Raw genomic sequence first — 12,016 nt, 5'->3', positions numbered from 1 at the left:
TCTGTCATTCACTCTCCTCCCCTCTGTCATTCATCCTCCTCCCCTCTGTCATTCATCCTCCTCCCCTCTGTCATTCATCCTCCTCCCCTCTGTCATTCATCCTCTTTGCCTCTGTCATTCATCCTCCTCCCCCTCTGTCATTCATCCACCTCCCCTCTATCATTCATCCTCCTCCCCTCTATCATTCATCCTCCTCCAACCTGATGATGCCAACCACAATGACAATTTAAGCCTTGTTGCAGATAGCTCTGTGCGCTCATTGTTTTGAACCTACTTCAGTGCCACCAAAAACTGTAATGTTTTGTATCACACAAGCATCTATATAGCACCGTTATACATCAGCCCGTGTCCAAGGGAAATTTTGTTAACACTTTATTAAAATAATAATACGATAATAATTTATTTGCTCAGGAATTGTCATCACTTACAGTTGGGTCATTGGGCCTCACAAGCTAAGTGTCCAACCTGTCAGCCGTCTGACATGAAACCACAAACAATAATTTATTTAAATTGTCTTGGATCTTGGTACAATTTTTTTTATAGAGACCTAGCAGTCCTCTTATATATATATTAGTGGGTTGACACTGTTATATGAGACCTCTTGTACGAACACTGTTATATGAGTCCTCTAATAGTTACATTAGTGGGCTGGCACTGTTAAATGAGACCTCTTATAGGGACAATAGCATGCTGGCACTATTATATGATTCCTCTCCTATAGTCACTAGCACACTGGCATTGTTATACGACTTCTCTTATATGGACACTAGCACTGGTACAGTATATGAGTCCTCTTACAGGGACCATAGCAGGCTGGCACTGTTGTGTGAGTCCTCTTATAGGCCCCAACAGGCTGACAATATTATATGATTGCGCACTGGCACTGTTATATGATCGCTCTCATATAGTCACTAGCACACTGGCACTGTTATATGATCGCTCTCATATAGTCACTAGCACACTGGCACTGTTATATGATCGTTCTTATATAGTCCCTAGCACACTGGCACTGTTATATGATCGTTCTCATATAGTCACTAGCACACTGGCACTGTTATATGATTGCTCTTGTATAGTCACTAGCACACTGGCACTATTATATGATTGCTCTTGTATAGTCACTAGCACACTGGTACTGTTATATGATCGTTCTTATATAGTCACTAGCACTGTTATATGATCGTTCTTATATAGTCCCTAGCACACTGGCACTGTTATATGATCCATCTTGTATAGTCACTAGCACAGTGGCACTGTTATATGATTGCTCTTGTATAGTCACTAGCACACTGGCACTGTTATATGATTTCTCTTGTATAGTCACTAGCACACTGGCACTGTTATATGATTGCTCTTGTATAGTCACTAGCACACTGGCAATGTTATATGATCGCTCTCATATAGTCACTAGCACACTGGCACTGTTATATAAGTCCTCTTTCAGGGACACTAGCACACTGGCACTGTTATATGATCGCTCTCATATAGTCACTAGCACATTGGCACTGTTATATGATCGTTCTCATATAGTCACTAGCACACTGGCACTGTTATATGATTCGTCTTGTATAGTCCCTAGCACACTGGCACTGTTATATGATCGCTCTCATATAGTCACTAGCACACTGGCACTATTATATGATCGTTCTTATATAGTCACTAGCACACTGGCACTATTATATGATCGTTCTTATATAGTCACTAGCACACTGGCACTATTATATGATCGTTCTTATATAGTCACTAGCACACTGGCACTGTTATATGATCGCTCTCATATAGTCACTAGCACACTGGCACTGTTATATGATCGCTCTCATATAGTCACTAGCACACTGGCACTATTATATGATCGTTCTTATATAGTCACTAGCACACTGGCACTATTATATGATCATTCTCATATAGTCCCTAGCACACTGGCACTGTTATATGATCCATCTTGTATAGTCATTAGCACAGTGGCACTGTTATATGATTGCTCTTGTATAGTCACTAGCACACTGGCACTATTATATGATCATTCTCATATAGTCACTAGCACACTGGCACTGTTATATGATCGCTCTCGTATAGTCACTAGCACATTGGCACTGTTATATGATCGTTCTCATATAGTCACTAGCAGACTGGTACTGTTATATGAGTCTTCTTACAGGGTCACTTGCACACTGGCACTGTTGTATGATTGTTCTCATATAGTCACTAGCACATTGGCACTGTTATATGAGTCTTCTTACAGGGACACTAGCAGACTGGTACTGTTATATGAGTCTTCTTACAGGGACACTAGCAGACTGGTACCGCACTCGTACCTCTTATGGGGACACTCTTTTCGGCATTGCCTTTGAGGACTGGCCAGGACACCTGGAGGCTACACAATTGCATCAGTTCTAGATAAAATCTTAGCCGTCTTGTTCCATCATGAATCATTGTTCGGCTCGGTAATTCCTAATCTCTCGTCCTTGTTTCCTGGATAGTCACATTGATTGGGGCGCTGCTGGCGGCTGAGCGCTCACATCACAGCCTCCTCTTAGTCCTCTATATATATTATAGGATTGCTGATTTCGAGGCGTGGGGGGTGCATTGTCTATAGAGTTCCCCTCACAGCCACATTACGGTAAGTGATACCGATACTCCTAATAGAACGGCTCCCATTGTCACAGCGGTCTGTGCGGGTCCATTGTTCTCCTCGGTCATCGGCGGTGCTGTAGCGTTGATTCCTCGGTTATTGCAGAGGTCTTTCTGGCAGCATAATACAATTTCGGCCTCACCGAGTGCGTCCGGATCATTGTGTACACAAGTAGATCTGGCGCAGCCGCGGGTCACAACCTCATCGCCTTGAAACGGGAAGCCTGAAATGTAACAGATCAAGTGTTATTGTCATACCAGGTCTATTGTTCTAGTGAGCGGTGAGGATGCATGAGCCATGTCCGTATATACCACACACTTACCGTATATTCACAGTGACAAGCGACGTTGTCTTCTGTCTTATATAGCCTGTACCATACCGCTACCATATAGGCTATCCTGGCCTAATATACTTGTCACAAGCAATGGGACCCCAAACCAATACACAATCCCAGTGTAACAGCTTAGAGGGGAACTTCAGCTAAAAATATATATATATATATATATTTCAAATGAACTGGTGCCAGGAAGCACCAGAGATTTGTGACTTACTTCTATTGAAAAACCTCCAGTCTTCCAGTACTTCTCAGCTGCTGTATGTCCTGCAGGAAGTGGTGTATTTTTTCCATTCTGGAGAGCAGGAGAGGTTTTCTATGGAGCTGCTGCTGCCCTGGACAGTTCCTGACATGGACAGAGGTGGCAGCAGAGAGCACTGCGTCATACTTAAGAGAAAATACACCACTTTCTGCAGGACATACAGCAGCTGGTAAGTACTGGAATTTTTTTTAATAGAAGTAAATTACAAATCTCTGGCACCAGTTGATTTAAAAGAAAAAAAAATGGCTGAACAGCCTCTTTAATAGAATGAATACATATATGGCAGACGGGTAGATCACCTGCATGTGACCAGCAACTTGCTAAGAGCTTATATGAAGAAATAATTTGCACTGAATCCCACCCAGAGATAAAAAAAAAGCCTTGATAAACCTCTCATGAACAGTACCGCTCCTCTGGAAGATGGAGAAAGCCTCAGCTTGACTGTACATAGTTCAGGAGCTTTCTTTCTGTGTCCTCTACATGGCACATACTAAGCCAACCTCCACTTCCTGTGTTCTGTCTTGATACCTCTGTTACTAGAGACAGATTTCCCCTAACAACAGACAGTAATCAGCAAATTGCAGGGAAGTGAGACACCTAGAGGCCAAGATGTTAGGGCTTTTTTCTGTGGTGAGGAACCATTTTGGTAAATGAAGTGATCTACAAATATCTTAGGAATTACATAGGAAATTACACAATTACATGTACAGTACATAGGAAATTTTACAGTTCTTTGAATTGACAGTGAAAAAAGGAGAAGTCCGACCAGGGGCAAAATTTTTCTAATAGCAGGAGTAGGGGGAAACCTAAAAACAACCCTCACCAACTCACCTCTTCCTGTGCCTCTCCAGCGCTGGATTGCCACTCTGTTACCCCCACCAGACTCCAAGATCTCCACCAGAACCAGTGTCACAACTGGGCTGATGGACTGGCCACTCAGCAAGTCAGTCACTGGGGCGGGATGCCACTGCAGTCACTGATTCGCTGAGCGGACTGTCCATCAGCCGGGATGGGGATTCTCCCCTGAGTTGTGACATCATCACATCTTGGGGGGAAAATGCCTTCTGGTGGGTCATGCTGCTCTTGTGGGCACGGGGAGAGGTAAGCGAAGGTTGATAGTTATTTTCTCTCCTGCCGCCTGTCAGACAGGGCCAGACTTCTCCTTTAATTCCATTTGTCACCTCCTCTACACTCAAAACTCAATATAATACTGTACGTGTGGTCTGACTAGTGATGTATAGATAGACAAAGATGAGCTCTTATCATGAGTACCTCAGCTCCTTTTAATAGGCCTCTATAGGAAAGCACTCCGTCTTTAATTACAAGGGTGACCATTCTGTATTAACAATTCTTACAAGATGTACATATTAACAGAAGTCATAGCGGGTCAGAAAGTAATACCAGATAAGAAAATGAATATAGTAAAGGGATCAAAAATCCATAAAAAGTAGACTGGTATAAATTGGGGTAAAATTTGTACCCATGGCGGTGCCCATAGTTTATCTATACAGTTGGTGTTGAATGATAATTACATTGTGATTATGTTGTGTTGAGGTGTATCAGGTGCTGCAACAATACAAGAGATTCAAATGAACTTTTTGTTATAGTATAAAGCCAAGAGTGTTTAGATTGTGTGGGGGGTCTTCTATATAAATATAACAGCACAGGGGCACATTAAAATAATTAAACATCTAATCACCCCAACAAATAAACAAAATTGTGACTGTGACTTTAAATGATTGATGCCACTGATGTCTTGGCTCTGTATCTGTTTAGTCACTGACACTTAATCAGTGTTATAATAACAGCAGTAAATGGAATATAAAATCTCAATGTATTCACCTATCACTCCCACCAGTGTAAGCAAACAAGGGGCACCACAGTGGGGAGATGTTTGCCCCTTATTATGCCAGTCTAGTAATGGGAATAGTTCAAGATCAGTTCATGTATAGAGTTAGAAGGGCCTTATACATTGCTTTCTATTCCAAGTATATCCATAATATAAGGAACGACTTACTAAACTGAAGAAGGATTTCGTGCCATTCTGGGAGGATATAGTTTCACATATATAAAAGTTGAGAAAATTCAATTCAGGAAGCAATGTATGGTTTCATGCTGCCTGAACTACAGGAACGGGCTCTCTTATTATACATGACTCACGGGGAAAGGCCGATCCCAAGGAATCCTAATTATAACGTCAACCAGGAACAGATAGGGGCTGCCCCCTAATCATGCTGTATATTATTGTGATTCGGGCAGCATGAAAACTAGTTACAGGTCCTCCGGCAACTCCAGTAATTTAATTTATTTTTTTTTCAAATCAACTGTTGTCAGAAAGTTATACAGATTTGTAAATTACTTCTATTTAAAAAAAAATCTTGAATCTTCAAGTACTTATCAGCTGCTGTATGTCCTGTAGGAAGTGGTGTATTCTCTCCAGTCTGAAACAGTGCTCTTTGCTGCCACCTCTGTCCATGTCAGGAACTGTCCAGAGCAGCAGCAAATCCCCATAGAAAACCTCTCCTGCTCTGGACAGTTCCTGACATGGACAGAGGTGGCAGCAGAGAGCACTGTGTCAGACTGAAGACAATACACCACTTCCTGCAGGACGTACAGCCGCTAATAAGTACTGGAAAACTGGATATTTTTATATAGAAGTAATTTACAAATTTGTATAATTTTCTGATATCGGTTGAATTTTTAAAAAAAAATTGACGTTGTTGCCCAAATATTAGAACAACCAAATCCAACTTAATAACTTCTTCACAATTGTTTAATCGGGATAGAGACCCTGGAGCCAGGTAACTCACCTACATGCGGGCTCAGCACGGTGGTCCTGCACATGGTATTGGTTCCTGTGCAGTTCTTCACATCTTTACAGTCCGAGCTGTAGGTTTCATCCGGGCAGTAATAACACATTATTGATCCACCTTAAATATGGAAGATAAATTATGAGAGAAATTCAAATAAGCAAAAAAACTAAGAAAAACTATTCTCATATACATATTAAAATTTACTTGGACTTTACTTTGCCTCTCAGACTCTAAGTTACATCCTGTCTTATATCTTATATAGGAGGATCACAGACATCCCAATCACACCCAGAGCTGCATTTATAATTCTGCACTTGCATCATATCATATATCAGTCACATCCAGATACAGTTTGGCAGCGATGTCTTGGGGTGTATTCACACTGCGTTAGGCTGGGTTCACACTACGTATATTTCAGTCAGTATTGTGGTCCTCATATTGCAACCAAAACCAGGAGTGGATTAAAAACACAGAAAGGATCTGTTCACATAATGTTGTAATTGAGTGGATGGCCGCCATATAATGGCAAATATTTCCTGTTATTTTAAAACAACGGCTGTTATATTGAAATAATGGCCGTTATTTACTGTTATATGGCGGCCATCCACTCAATTTCACCATTGTGTGAACAGAGCCTTTCTGTGTTTTTAATCCACTCCTGGTTTTGGTTGCTATGAGGACCACAATACTGACTGAAATATACGTAGTGTGAACCCAGACTTAAGAAGTATCTAGCAGGCTTAGATCCGGGGGATAAATAGATTCCTAGATTGTGGATGTACAGTTTGTGTGAGGTTTGCTGGATGGAATAGCGCAGACCTCTGTGTGTTATCCTCTGTGTTATCCTCTGTGTGATATCCTCTGTATCTTATCTTTTTTGTGTTATTCTGTGTGTTATCCTCTGTGTGTTATCCTCTGTTATCCTCTGTGTGTTATTCTCTGTCATCCTCTGTGTTATCCTCTGTGTGTTATCCTTTGTATCTTTTTTGTGTTATCCTCTGTGTTATCCTCTGTGTGTTATCCTCTGTGTTATCCTCTGTGTGTTATACCCTGTGTGTTATACCCTGTGTGTTATACCCTGTGTGTTATCCTCTGTGTGTTATCCTCTGTTATCCTCTGTGTTATTCTGTGTTATACCCTGTGTGTTATACCCTGTGTGTTGTCCTCTGTGTGTTATCCTCTGTGTTATCCTTTGTGTGTTATTCTCTCTGTGTTATTTTCTGTGTTATCCTCCGTGTATCATCCTCTGTGTGTTATCCTATGTGTGTTATCCTCTGTGTGTCATCCTCTCCATGTCTTCCTCTCCGAGGTATCCTCTCCATGTTATCCTCTGTGTGCTATGCTCTGTTTTATCCTCTGTGTTATCTTCTATGTTATCATGTGTGTTAACTGTGTGTTTTCCTCTGTTTATCCCCTGTGTGTTAACCTCTGTGTGTTATCCTCTGTGTTATATCCTCTGTTTTATCCTCTGTGTTGTCCTCTGTTATCCTCTGTGTTATCCTCTGTGTTATCCTCTGTGTTATCCTCTGTGTGATATTTTCTGTGATATCCTCTGTGTGATATTCTCTGTGATATCCTCTGTGTGATATTCTCTGTGATATCCTCTGTGTGATATTCTCTGTGATATCCTCTGTGTGATATTCTCTGTGATATCCTCTGTGTGATATTCTCTGTGATATCCTCTGTGTGATATTCTCTGTGATATCCTCTGTGTGATATTCTCTGTGATATCCTCTGTGTGATATTCTCTGTGATATCCTCTGTTTTATTCTCTGTCATTCTCTGTGTGTTGTCCTCTATGTGTTATCCTCTGTGTCATCCTCTGTGTGTTATTCTCTGTGTCATCCTCTGTGTGTTGTCCTCTGTGTGTCATCCTCTGTGTGTTGTCCTCTATGTGTTATCCTCTGTGTCATCCTCTGTGTGTTATTCTCTGTGTCATCCTCTGTGTGTTGTCCTCTGTGTGTCATCCTCTGTGTGTTGTCCTCTGTGTGTTATCCTCTGTGTCATCCTCTGTGTGTTATTCTCTGTGTCATCCTCTGTGTGTTATTCTCTGTGTCATCCTCTGTGTGTTGTCCTCTGTGTGTTATCCTCTGTGTGTTTTCCTCGGTGTGCTATGCTCTGTTTTATCCTCTGTGTTATCTTCTGTGTTAACATGTGTGTTATCCTTTGTGTTATCCTCAGTGTGTTATCCTCTGTTTTATCCTCTGTGTTGTCTTCTGTGTGTTATCCTCTGTGCTATCCTGTGTGTTGTCCTCTGTGTGTTATCCTCTGTGTGTTGTCCTCTGTGTGTTGTCCTCTGTGTGTTGTCCTCTGTGTGTTAATCCAATGAGTTGGATACAGTAAAAAAAACAAAACACACACACACAAGGAAACGTATATAGCGCTGTATACTCTGCTGATGTGGTGTAAATTAGGCCTTATATAGAGGTCCCATCCAGAATTCTGCAGCTTCTTCATATTCCATCCAGACCATAAGTGACAACTCCTCAAGTCCATCCAGATCTGGCTGCTACAGTTCAGGGGTTTTAGCTCTGATACTCCAGTCCCATCCAGAGCTGCATTCACAGTTCTGCAGTTACCACCACATCCCTGCCAGCTGTATCTTTATGTTATGTGATTGCAGAGGTTTCAGTATAATTTAGACTGGGGACAGCTCTGGAATATTCTGATATACTTTATCTAGAAATAAAAGGTCTCTCGCAATGTGTAGAAAATAAAATTATTTGTAATAATAATAATAATAATAATAATAATAATATAAATAATGTATAAATATTTAAAATAGCAAAAAAAACTAATAAAAAAAGAAAAAGATAAAACTTCTTCTCCAGCCCAAACGTGAAACTATAAATCATCGACATCATAACATTCACAATGCAAGAAAAAACATACATATATTTTTCTGTTGGAATATTTTACAAAAACTCATCTTACCGGGCCGGTAGAACCCGAGCAGGGTGAGGAGGAGGAGGAGGATCCCGATGACTTTCATGTCGGGGAGTTAATGATGAAGCCCAGAGGTTGTTATAATGATGCGGATCCTTGGCTCTTCCAGAAGCTTCTGTGGACGTCCGGTCTTCCAGGATCTGGTGATGTGATGATGGGGACGTCGCCTCCTCTATATATAATGTATAGTAGTGAGCAGCTCCCTCATACGTCACTGGTAATGACGGAGTTAACTCATTCATTTGTGTTCTTTCTTGACTTTATTTAGCACGCCCTCCGGACGCCGCCTGCTGCTGCTGCCGGCACATAGCGCTCTGGAACACTCAGGTATTTCAGGTTGCTGGATGTCCCCCCTCCCCGGGCAGGATCCACGGACTCTTAGATTTTTCTAGTTTATAAATCTCCAGTCTTCCAGTACTTATCAGCTGCTTTATGTCCTGCAGGAAGTGGTGTATTCTCTCCAGTCTGACACAGTGCTCTCTGCTGCCACCTCTGTCCATGTCAGGAACTGCCTAGAGCAGGAGAGGTTTTCTATGGGGATTTGCTGCTGCTCTGGACAGTTCCTGACATGGACAGAGGTGGCAGCAGAGAGCACTGTGTCAGGCTGGAGAGAATACACCACTTCCTGCAGAACATACAGCAGCTGATAAGTACTGGAAGACTGGAGATTTTTAGAAGTAAATTACAAATATGTAGAATTTATTTGTTTTTAATCATTCAATGCAGTTCATATCTATCTATCTATCTCCCTGGGCCTAAACAGTAACCAGCTCTGCTACATCTGCGTGTATTCTATATTATGTGAAATATGCTGATAAAGTTGGAGCTGAATTTATTGCTCACTTATAAAAATTCCCCAAGTGGCTAAAGTAAATTGTAACTTGCTGAAGAACATTACAGGTACAAGAAGGGACTCCGCCCGATCACACTGCGCTCTAATACGTTTATTAAGGTGTCCTATATAATCATCCTGTCCCTGCTGCCATAGGAAGCATCTCTTCCTGCTCTGTGATCCTGCAGAGCTTGTGTCTGTATACAGCAGCCAATCTGAACAAGCAGAGCTGCAGGGACTTGTGAATGTGGTGGCTTAGTAAGTGGCCCCTTCATCTCCATGTGATAGCCTGCGATGTGATTCCTAACATGTTTGTGAATCACTTCATTTACCAAAAAATGACTCCTTACACCCAGAAAAACTGCTGTAAAGTCTTGACCACTAGGCGTCTCACTCCCCTGCAATCTGCTGTCCACTGCCTGTTGTTAGGCTCAGTCTGTCTCTAGTAATACAGATTACAGGAAGTCAGGGTCATGATACTGCCACTGACATCGCTCCATACATCTACTATCGAGATTCATAAAGGTTGATACGCACACTACTGTATGCTTTACTTCTCTCCATCTTCATCTCTTCCATCTCCTACTGATTTCCTTCACCTTGCTGCTTGTTCAGTGTCTACAGAGAACTTTCTCAGATGTAAAGGCCTCACTGGATATTGTGAAATCATCTGACGGAGGAAAAACAATGTAATTCACTTGTGTTCATAGGAATGTCTCTATCAACAAGCTTACCACTTTGGGGAGCAAGCAGCTGAATTATGAATGCAGCTCTTGAGTATAACACTAAATTATAATGCAACCCGGATAAAGTGTAAAAACGTAGCTTGTACTTAACGCTGCCAACAAGTAGTATTTAGCGTGTGGTGATGACGGTGACCTCCTTTATTACAGGGCAGCGGGGTGTCACGTATTCACCTCTTACATAAAAGTATAGTAAGTTTTTCCCACAGTATCACGCCAGTATTTTTAGCTTCCCGCCACACCTCAGCCACTTCTAGGAAAAGTTTTCCTAGGCTGTAGCTGACGTGATACAGAGCAATGCAGCCCGGAAATAATAACCGTAACGATGACATCATAATGAGGTAAACCGTAAAAAAAATCATCACAGCCCGAAGATGGTCATGGAATAGTTATTGTGTAAGGTAACTCCCCTCCTACCTATAAATATCTGAGTGTTCACTCACTATGGGAGTGAGGCGGCGGGTGGCTGAGCACCGCACTCAACGCACATAGCGAGCGATCCTCAGGTATTACCCCCATACACTGCAGCTGAGGGATCATGTCATGTAGCATCTATATCTTAAAGAAGCACTCCTGCTATATATGGCCCATATAATGCACACTCACCTCCACTATTGCTGTGACATCTCTTCTTCAAACGTTTGGATCGATAGGTTCACCGAACTTTAACCTAACACAAAGTGCACTAAAACAACGAGATGATTGCAGGTGTTTAGCTGTTTTATTGTGGTTTAATAAAATTGCATATCTGTACTTACCTGTTTGTGTACTTACCTGTCATATCTGTACTTACTGGGTGTCCGGTTTCCCCCACAGCTGCCAAAATCCCATTCAGCCAATCACGATCATGGCTAAGCAGGCTGTCACTCTTTTTTTAGGATTGACACCCCGCTCAACCAATCACTGGCCTGGCACTTTCTTTACTGGTGGGAAGCCAAGAGGTGGAGAAACTGGAGACCTGGAGGAAGACAACGGAGGAGTGTGGAACTTGATCAGAACTTTGTAAAAAGTTCAAAATGAATGTCAGTTTGGGAAGTTGGGTTCACTCATCTTTAATGGTGACCCCACAACGAGAGCAGAAACACGTAAGCCCAGTCCGTAGTGACACATGAAAAATGTAACCATATCATAATACAGAGATACAAGGTGGCACTGTGTATGGAGTTCATTCTCTTGTTTTTAACTATAGTATTATATGTGATTGTTTGTTTGCACCTTCATAAAGATTTGTATTTAGGGGAGTGGCTTGGGAGTCACAGAAGATTTAATTAAACCGCTTTAACACCTCTCCTCTTCACTGATACCTCAGCTTACCAATAAAGCCGGATTGGTTCACTGTAACAGGTACAAGCCACGGAATCCGCTGGAAGTTATCCGGGTGGATTCTGTAGTGTGAACCTACCCTAACTTCTGAAAATTACACATTTTGTCATAGTGATTACGAGTAATTCCAG

General features: G+C 41.8%; 2 protein-coding genes across 5 annotated transcripts in view; one reads left to right on the top strand and one right to left on the bottom strand.

Annotated features, from left to right (window-relative positions):
- THEM6 (thioesterase superfamily member 6) overlaps positions 1-11,798 on the top strand; it is a 60,013-nt gene extending 48,215 nt beyond the window's left edge. For 3 of the 4 annotated variants that reach the window (XM_069957004.1, XM_069957003.1, XM_069957005.1), the window contains exon 4: positions 11,379-11,798. In XM_069957004.1, coding sequence (XP_069813105.1) covers positions 11,379-11,568 — 190 coding nt within the window. In that variant the 3' untranslated portion in view covers positions 11,569-11,798. The remainder of the gene's footprint in view (positions 1-11,378) is intronic. The other variant, XM_069957006.1, reaches the window with a different exon arrangement.
- Positions 368-9,166, bottom strand: LOC138782965 (secreted Ly-6/uPAR-related protein 1-like). The gene is made up of 3 exons (XM_069957008.1): positions 8,976-9,166; positions 6,039-6,158; positions 368-2,855 (listed from the first exon to the last, which is right to left on the bottom strand). Exons 1-3 carry the CDS (start codon positions 9,031-9,033, stop codon positions 2,605-2,607), a joined length of 429 nt encoding a protein of 142 aa, XP_069813109.1. The 5' UTR covers positions 9,034-9,166; the 3' UTR covers positions 368-2,604.
- Positions 11,799-12,016: the final 218 nt, after the last annotated feature.

Source organism: Dendropsophus ebraccatus, chromosome 2 (assembly GCF_027789765.1).
Source record: "Dendropsophus ebraccatus isolate aDenEbr1 chromosome 2, aDenEbr1.pat, whole genome shotgun sequence".
Classification (NCBI taxonomy): domain Eukaryota; kingdom Metazoa; phylum Chordata; class Amphibia; order Anura; family Hylidae; genus Dendropsophus; species Dendropsophus ebraccatus.
This window is presented reverse-complemented; position numbering and strand designations above follow the sequence as displayed.

Bases quoted from the DNA above. Each gene is read 5' to 3' on its own strand.
- LOC138782965 (XM_069957008.1), bottom strand. From the start codon at position 9,033: ATGAAAGTCATCGGGATCCTCCTCCTCCTCCTCACCCTGCTCGGGTTC. The intron at 6,159-8,975 runs GTAAGATGAGTT...TCCATATTTAAG, and splicing joins GCTCGGGTTCTACCGGCCCG to GTGGATCAATAATGTGTTAT. The intron at 2,856-6,038 runs GTGAGTTACCTG...GTTACATTTCAG, and splicing joins CGTGCTGAGCCCGCATGTAG to GCTTCCCGTTTCAAGGCGAT.